At 49.5% G+C, this 8823-nt stretch overlaps 1 protein-coding gene across 1 annotated transcript; it reads left to right on the top strand.

The window, feature by feature from the left end:
* The first annotated feature begins 7090 nt into the window (after positions 1-7090).
* LOC136473676 (WD repeat-containing protein LWD1-like) lies at positions 7091-8823 on the top strand. Its single transcript, XM_066471325.1, has one exon. It carries the CDS (start codon positions 7210-7212, stop codon positions 8464-8466), a length of 1257 nt encoding a protein of 418 aa, XP_066327422.1. The 5' UTR covers positions 7091-7209; the 3' UTR covers positions 8467-8823.

An 8823-nucleotide genomic window follows, 5' to 3' on the forward strand; every position in this document is an offset into this window, starting at 1 on the left:
GAAAGAACAAAAGAAGAGGGATTCGGCCTAGAAGAGAATCAAAGCCGAACCCTAAACCCATGAAGACCCTCTGGGGAAGAAGAACAGTGGGTTGGATTCCAAACACTAACCCTAGATCTAAACCCTATTCCCCAACACCATTTCGGATAAGAGAAGTAGAATCCAAATCCAAAAGAAGAAGGGGACGGGGAAGAAGAGGAAAGGGACCTACCTCGCCGTGCGTCGGGCTGACCCTTCACCGGCGCGGGAGAAGAAGGCCAAGCCAGGGGAGCTGTTTTGCCCGGGCTCAGCCAAGGGGGCACCGTGGCTAGACCGCTCGATAGCGGCGCACTCACCCACTAGGGAGCACACACGCCAGCGAGGGGGCCAGTGACGACGCCATGGCTCTACCGTCATCGCTCGCTCTCACTCGGTGTCGATTCGGCATGAGAGAGCGAAGAGAGAGAGGCAGAGAATGAGAATGAGTTAGGGTTTGGAGGGCGTGGGCCAGCCGGGGGTTTTGATCTCTCGAAGACGACGCCTGGCTGTCGGATCTAGATAGACGGCTGAGAACGCATCGGACCAGAATCAGCCCAGGCGGGGAGGCACTTTCCTGGCCTAGGCCCAGGTTGTGGCCTGGGTGCGGGGGAGGCACCGCGAGCTGGGCCGCGCTGTGCAAATGTGTCGCGCGCACTGTTGCGAGCTGCTGCGCGCTATTGCTGTGCCGCTAGGCCGGGCACTGCGCTGGCGTGCTAGGCCAATTTACTGCTACAGCAGGCCGGGCTAGAATTTCGCCCGGGCTTAGCCAAGGGGGCGCCGTGGCCAGGCCACTCGACGGCGGTGCACTCACCCGCTGGGGAGTGCGCACGCTGGTGAGAGGGCTGATGATGGTGTCATGTCTCTACCGTCATCGCTCGCTCTCGCTCGGTGTCAACTCGGCGTGAGAGAGCAAAGAGAGAGAGAGGTAGAGAATGAGAATGAGTTAGGGTTTGGAGGGCATGGGCTGGCCGGGGGTTTTGATCTCCCGAAGATGATGCCTGGCCATCGAATCTGGATGGACGGCTGAGAGCACGTCGGACCAGAATTAGCCCAGGCGGGGAGGCACTTTCCTAGCCTAGGCCTAGGTTGCGGCCTAGGTGTGGGGGAGGTGCCACGAGCTGGGCCGCGCTACCCAAATGGGTCGTGGGCACTGCTGCGTGCTGTTGCTGCGTCGCTGGGCCGGGCACTACGCTGGCTTGCTGGGCCGTTTTACTGCTGCAGTAGGCCGAGCCAAAATTTCGCCTGGGCTCGGCCAAGGGGGCGCCACGGCCAGGCCACTCGACGGTAGCATACTCACCCGCTGGGGAGCGCGCACGCCGATGAGAGGGCCGACGACGGCGCCATGGCTCTGCAGTCATCTCTTGCTCTTGCTTGGTGTTGACTCGGCATGAGAGAGCAAAGAGAGAGAGGTAGAGAATGAGAATGAGTTAGGGTCTGGAGGGCACGGGCTGGCCGGGGGTTTTGATCTCCTGAAGATGACGCCTGGCCGTCGGATCTGGATAGACGGCTAAGAGCGCGTCAGACCAGAATTGGCCTTGGCGGGGAGGCACTTTCCCACCCTAGGCCCAGGTTATGGCCTGGGCGTGGGGGAGGCACCACGAGCTAGGTCGCGCTGCGCAAATAGGCCACGCGCACTGCTGCGCGCTGTTGCTGCATCGCTGGGCCAGGCACTGCGCTGGCTTGCTGGGCCGTTTTACTGCTGCAGCAGGCCGGGCCAGAATGAATAACATGAAAAGATTTGAAGTTTATTTAATTTTTAGAAGCAGATTTCGATGAATTGTCTAGTTTAATATCTCTATTAAAATTTGAACCTACGGGATAATTTTTCAGAGAATATTTGAGAAAAGATTAATGCTTCTGAAACATAGATAATGAATTTTTCATCTTTTTGTTGCTAAATAAATTGTTTATTATCCATTTATTTTGAACCAACATGATATTTAATTAGAGAAAAAGAGATTTTGACATGATTATGATGTTGTTATTTTCTGACTAACGTTGTTAATAACAATATCATAATTTTAATGATTTTATGCATTAATTCTAGTTCTGCCCAACGGTGATGTAGAATTAGTGTATAAGAACAGTTGTATGTTTTAATTTTGACCAACGTTGGAATCAAGACATGCAATTGTTAGAGATCCCCACTCTCAAAGGTGACAACTACACAGAGTGGAAGAAAAAGAATGACCTGGCCTTCATCTTGGTTAAGATGGACTGGGTAGTCACCTCACCATGTCCCACTTAGCCTATGGCACCGGTGAAGGAGATAAACAAGGCTGATGTCACTTGGGCAACTAAAAAGAGAGATTTTAAATCCCAAAAGATGTCCTATGACCTTGAGCATAGGAAGTGGGTCACTACCAATAAGAAATGTTTGGCTATGATAAAGAACACGATTGAGCCTACAATTATGGGCTCAATCCCAGAGCGTGACATGGTCACCAAGTACCTCGATAAAATAAAGAGTCAGTTCACTGACTCTTTAAAGACATGCTACCTAGCTGATAAAGTAGCTGGTGACAGAGAGATACTCTAGAAACAGTGGCATAAGAGAGTACATACTATTTGTTATCACTACGTGATTATGTGAATGTTGTATGCGATGATGGAAATGTTGCGTGCGATAATGAGAATGTATCCTCGTCTGTAGATGTAAACAGAAAACAAAAGAGAGCTCACGATGCGTCGTCGAAATTATGGCACTGTCGTTTAGGCCATATTTCGAGGGGGAGAATAGAAAGACTAGTTAAGAATGATATTCTTCCTCCATTAGAGTTCTCAGATTTAGAACAATGCAGAGAATGCATAAAAAGAAAGTATGTAAAGAAAATTAAGAAAGATACCAAACAAAGCGCAGGAATTTTATAGATATTCTTCCTCCATTAGAGTTCTCAGATTTAGAACAATGCAGTGAATGCATAAAAGGAAAGTATGTAAAGAAAATTAAGAAAGATGCCAAACGAAGCGTAGGAATTTTACAGATTATTCACACAGACATCTGTGGTCTATTTCCTATAAAGAGTGTGGATGGTTATAATTCGTTCATAACATTCACAGATGATTACTCCCGTTATGGCTATATTTATCCAATCAAAGAAAGAACAGAAGCATTGGATAAATTTAAGATATTTAAGGCAGAAGTTGAAAACCAACACAATTTAAAGATTAAGATAGTCAGGTCTGACCATGGGGGGAGTACTACGGTTGGCATACCCCATATGGCCAAGTTCCTAGACCTTTTGCAAGGTTCTTATAGGAGAATGGCATAGTAGCCCAGTATTCTATGCCGAGCGAACCTCAGCAGAATAGAGTAGCTGAAAAACACAATCATACCCTGATGGATATGGTGCGCATTATGATAAGTTACTCTACCTTACCGTTAAGCATGTGGATGGAGGCATTAAAAACCACCATTCATGTTCTTAATAGAGTACCAAGTAAGTCGGTGCCCAAAACACCGTATGAGTTGTGGATAAGAAGAGTACCCTCACTAAACCATTTACGTGTGTGGGAGAGTCCTGCTGAGGCTAAAGTATTTAACCCAAATATTGGGAAGCTAGATCCCAAAATAGTAAGTTGTCATTTCATTGGCTACCTAGAAAAGTCAAAAGGTTTTCGTTTCTACTGTCCAGACAGACATACAAAGTTTGTGGAAATGACACACGCTGTCCTCCAAGAGGATGAAATGATGAGGGGGAGCATGGTAGCTCGAGAAATTGATCTTGAAGAGAAGCAGGTGTATGCGCCCACTCCGATCATTCATGAGCCATTTTTCTCACTACCTGCTATCGCTGCACCGACAGTGCAACATACTATGGTGCCAGCACCTGTTGTTATTCCGCCTGTGGCAACAATGAACGATGATGAGGAACATGTTCTTTAGGATCCTGTAGAACCAATTGCCACACATGAGGGGGAGCAACAACAGCCTCAAACAGAAGATGTGCCAAATGTGGAGGCCCCTAGAAGGTCTCAAAGAGTTAGAAAAATCAGCTATTCCTGTTGACTATGAAGTATACAATACTGAGAAATTTTAAATAGAGGATGATCCCACCTCATTTGAAGAAGCCATGAGAAGTGATCATTCATCAAAGTGGCTTGAGGCCATGGAAGATGAAATGAAATCTATGAATGACAATAAAGTTTGGGACTTGGAAATAATTCATAAATGAGCCAAAACAGTAGGCTGTAAATGGGTCTACAAAACAAAACTTGACTCTTAAGGGAATATAGAGAGATATAAAGCGTGACTTGTGGCAAAAGGCTTTACGTAAAAGAGAAGGCATTGATTACAATGAGACCTTTTCTCCAGTCTCATGTAAGGATTACTTCAAAATCATAATGGCATTAGTGGCACATTACGATTTAGAATTACATTAGATGGATGTAAAGATGACATTTCTCAACGGGGACTCGGAGGAAAATGTTTACATGGCACAACCGAAAGGTTTTGTCATGGATGGAAAAGAACGAATAGGATGTCGCCTAAAGAAATCCATTTATGGATTAAAACAAGCTTCAAGACAGTGGTACTTGAAGTTTGATCAGACAATAAGAAATTTTGGGTTTAAAGAGAATGTAGAGGACAATTGTGTCTATGCAAAGTTTAAGAATGAGAAGTTTACCTTCCTTGTCCTGTATGTGGATGATATCTTACTTGCTAGTAGTGATATCAGTCTACTACTAGAGACAAAGAAGTTTTTGTCCTCAAAATTTGATATGAAAGATCTTGGTGAAGCTTCGTTCGTTCTAGGGATCGAGATTCACCGAGATAGAAGTAAAATGATATTAGGACTGTCACAAAATGCATATATAGAAAAGATCTTAAAGAAATTCAGTATGCACAAATGTAGTCCCTCACCTGCTCCTATAGTCAAGGGCAACAGATATAGGGATTTTCAATGCCCTAGGAACCAATATGAGATCGATCAAATAAAAGCGGTTCCATATGCTTCAACTATCGGAAGCTTGCAATATGCTCAAGTATGTACGTGTCCTGACTTGGCATTTGTTACCGGGTTACTTGGCAGATTCCAGAACAATCCTGGAACAGAACACTGGAAAAATGGTAAAGAAAATCTTGCGTTATTTGCAAGGAACGAAAAGTCTCATGATGACGTATAGAAGATCAGATTCACTCCATATAGTGGGATATTCTGATTCTGATTATGCGGGAGATGATAGAAAATCCACGTCTGGATATGTATTCACTCTCGTAGGGGGGAGCTATTTCATGGAAAAGCTCAAAGCAAACCGTCACTACATCATCCATAATGTATGCCAAGTTTGTAGCGTGTTATGAGGCAACGTGGCAGGTGAACTAGCTCAAGAAGTTCATACCCAGTTTGAAGGTGGTTGATGACATCTATAGACCACTTAAGTTACACTGCGATAATAATCTGACAGTACAGTATGCTCACAACAATAAGTCAAGTGGTGTTGCCAAACATATTGGCATAAAGTATTATGTTGTAAAAGATAAAGTTCGGGATCATGTCATAAGTCTTGAGCATATAAGTACCGAAAAGATGCTCGCGGATCCGCTTACAAAAGGCTTACCACCCAACGTGTTCAGAGAACATGTAGCTAGCATGGGTTTAAGGGAAAGCCTATAATTTCTGGACAAAAGAAGGCCCAAAGTTAAGTATCTATTTCAGAACAGAGTGGTGTGTTATAGCTGTTAGATCTATCGGCAATTGACCGTGACGATGAAACGTCCTCTATGCGCTAATCTGTAATGGAATGAACAAAAGTAAATGATATGAAATTGACAGATGGTAGTGAGATCAATAGGGAGAATGTTAGTTGATCTCCACCAATAGGCCCAACGGCCTATTAGGCCCTTGGATCTGCGGCCTGATCGGGGGCGCCCAACCCTAATATGGTTGGTGGGCCCCTGTCGCACAGCACTATAAGAAGAGAGTTAGGGATCAGGGCCCGTACTACGAGATTGACCTGAGCCGTCGTAACCACCTATAGAGAAACACTAATCCGATCTAGAGAAGGGTGCTGCCTGCGACGGAAAGCCCCACCGACTCCGCCGTCACCTCTGTAATGCCACCACCGGGACGCTGTACCTCGCGTCGTTGTAGGGACTACGACTGCACTTCATCTCCGATCGCTGCGGGCGCACTAGCTACCAAGGTACACCAAAAGATGTTCTTTACCCGCTAGATCTACACCTAAAGTTTAGAACTTGCTAACACGGTGGTGGCCACGTTCTCGGCGCACGGCCCGAACCCCCAATCCCCGGAGATCCTGAAGCCGGACCTAATAGCTCCCGAGCTCAACATCCTAGCCGTGTGGCCTAGTGGGGTCGGCCCGGCCGGCATTCCCTCGGACATCCACCGCATCGAGTTCAACATCGCACGTCCATGGCCTACCCACACGTGTCCGGGCTCGCTGCGCTGTTCAAGGCCGCGCACCCGACTTGGAGCCCCGTGGCGATCAAGTTAGCACTGATTACCACCGCGTACGTGAGGGACAACAGCAACGACACGATGGTGGATGAGTTGACGGGCGTGGTGGCCGGCGCGTTCGACTTTGGCGCTGGGCATGTGGACCCGATGCGCACCATGGACCCGGGGCTGGTGTACGACATCATCGCCGGGAACTACGTCAACTTCCTGTGCAACCTCAACTTCGGCAAGACGGCGGCGAGAATGCGTCGGAGCCGAGGAAGAGCGCTGGAGCGATGCGTGAGCGGCGGCACTGGGTAGCAGATAAGATGAATCGACCACCTCTTCTTAATTTAGCCTTGGGCTGAGTCAGCGTGGGTCCAAGTCCGACGTGGCGCCAGCAGTGCAAAAAGTAGCATGTATACCAGCGGGTCATGTGCATGTATTTGATAGATATGGGAGCGCTGTATCTGGTTTTCGAGTTCAGAAGGAGAATCAGACTTTCGTAGAAGATAAGAGAGCAAAAGTGGACCTTTTTTTTTATAGCAAAGTCCCAGACCCAGCCTACAGAGCCAACTGGGCCTACCACCATCTCCCCTTGGAAAGCGCAAAGGCCCAGCCCATAGAAGCTCAAGAAACAAGCGACGCTTTCACTGCACACCACAATCAATCAGCCGTCTCGTTTCCTCTCTTCCCCTCAACAGAAACCCCCAAATCCGCTCCCTTCCCCTATCCACCTCGACTCCTTCCTTCCATAGCGGCGGCGGCGGCGGCGGCGGGCGGCGGAGTCATGGGCGGTGCCGGCGAAGGCGACGCGTGGGCGGATCAGGAGCAGGGCAACGGCGGGGGAAGCCGTGGTGTTGGCGGCGGCGGCGGCGGCGAGGCGAAGCGGTCGGAGATCTACACGTATGAGGCCGCCTGGCACATCTACGCGATGAACTGGAGCGTGCGCCGCGATAAGAAGTACCGGCTTGCCATCGCCAGCCTCCTCGAGCAGGTCACCAACCGCGTCGAGGTCGTCCAGCTCGACGAGGCCTCGGGCGACATCGCCCCCGTCCTCACCTTCGACCACCAGTACCCTCCCACCAAGACCATGTTCATGCCGGACCCGCACGCGCTCCGCCCCGACCTGCTCGCCACCTCCGCCGACCACCTGCGCATCTGGCGCATCCCGTCCCCCGACGACGCCGAGGACGGCGCCGCCTCCGCCAACAACAACAACGGCTCCGTCCGCTGCAACGGCACCCAGCAGCCAGGCATCGAGCTGCGCTGCGAGCTCAACGGCAACCGCAACAGCGACTACTGCGGCCCGCTCACCTCCTTCGACTGGAACGACGCCGACCCGCGCCGCATCGGCACCTCCTCCATCGACACCACCTGCACCATCTGGGACGTCGAGCGCGAGGCCGTCGACACCCAGCTCATCGCCCACGACAAGGAGGTCTACGACATCGCCTGGGGCGGCGCAGGGGTCTTTGCCTCCGTCTCCGCCGACGGCTCTGTCCGCGTCTTTGACCTACGGGACAAGGAGCACTCCACAATCATTTACGAGTCTGGTTCAGGTGGCAGCGGCGGCGGTGGCGGTTCCAGCTCGGGTGCTGGAGATGGTGGTGCTGCTTCCCCGACACCACTCGTGAGGTTGGGCTGGAACAAGCAGGACCCAAGGTACATGACCACCATCATCATGGACAGCCCCAAGGTGGTTGTGCTTGATATCCGCTACCCAACACTGCCAGTGGTAGAGCTACACCGTCACCACGGCCCTGTCAATGCCATAGCGTGGGCGCCTCACTCTTCTTGCCACATCTGCACAGCGGGGGATGACATGCAAGCACTGATATGGGATTTGTCATCTATGGGAACTGGTAGCAATGGCAGTGGCAATGGTAATGGTAACGCAGCTGCGGCAGCAGCAGCAGAGGGCGGCCTTGATCCCATTTTGGCATATACAGCCGGGGCAGAAATTGAGCAGTTGCAGTGGTCGGCGACCCAGCCTGACTGGGTTGCAGTCGCATTCGCCAATAAGCTTCAGATTCTCAGGGTCTGATTCCATAATTCCACCTTGTTTCACTGAGGAGTAAGAAAATGCCAAACTTGGATAATGAGGATAGGCCATGGGAGGATAATCTTTTGCACTTGCTTTAGTTGCTTATTTATGTTGTGGACAACTGATATTCGTGGTGGGTTATTTCTAGTCATAGAACAGAAGACTTGCTAGTTAGAAGCTGAATTGGCAATGAACTCGGTTTGTAGAGTAATGGGCTGCTCTGGTGTTAGCGATGGTGGTAACGGGAACTGAATTTAGTTTGTTCTTGGTGTTAGAATTCTTCTCGGTAGCATGTAGATTCACATCTTAACTTGCTTGTTGAACTTGAAATGGTCATATATGCCCTATAACCAATAA

The sequence above is a fragment of the Miscanthus floridulus genome, chromosome 8 (genome assembly GCF_019320115.1).
Source record: "Miscanthus floridulus cultivar M001 chromosome 8, ASM1932011v1, whole genome shotgun sequence".
Taxonomy (NCBI): domain Eukaryota; kingdom Viridiplantae; phylum Streptophyta; class Magnoliopsida; order Poales; family Poaceae; genus Miscanthus; species Miscanthus floridulus.

What these genes read in the sequence shown, in the direction of transcription:
- LOC136473676 (XM_066471325.1), top strand. Translation starts at nt 7,210, where the DNA reads ATGGGCGGTGCCGGCGAAGGCGACGCGTGGGCGGATCAGGAGCAGGGC.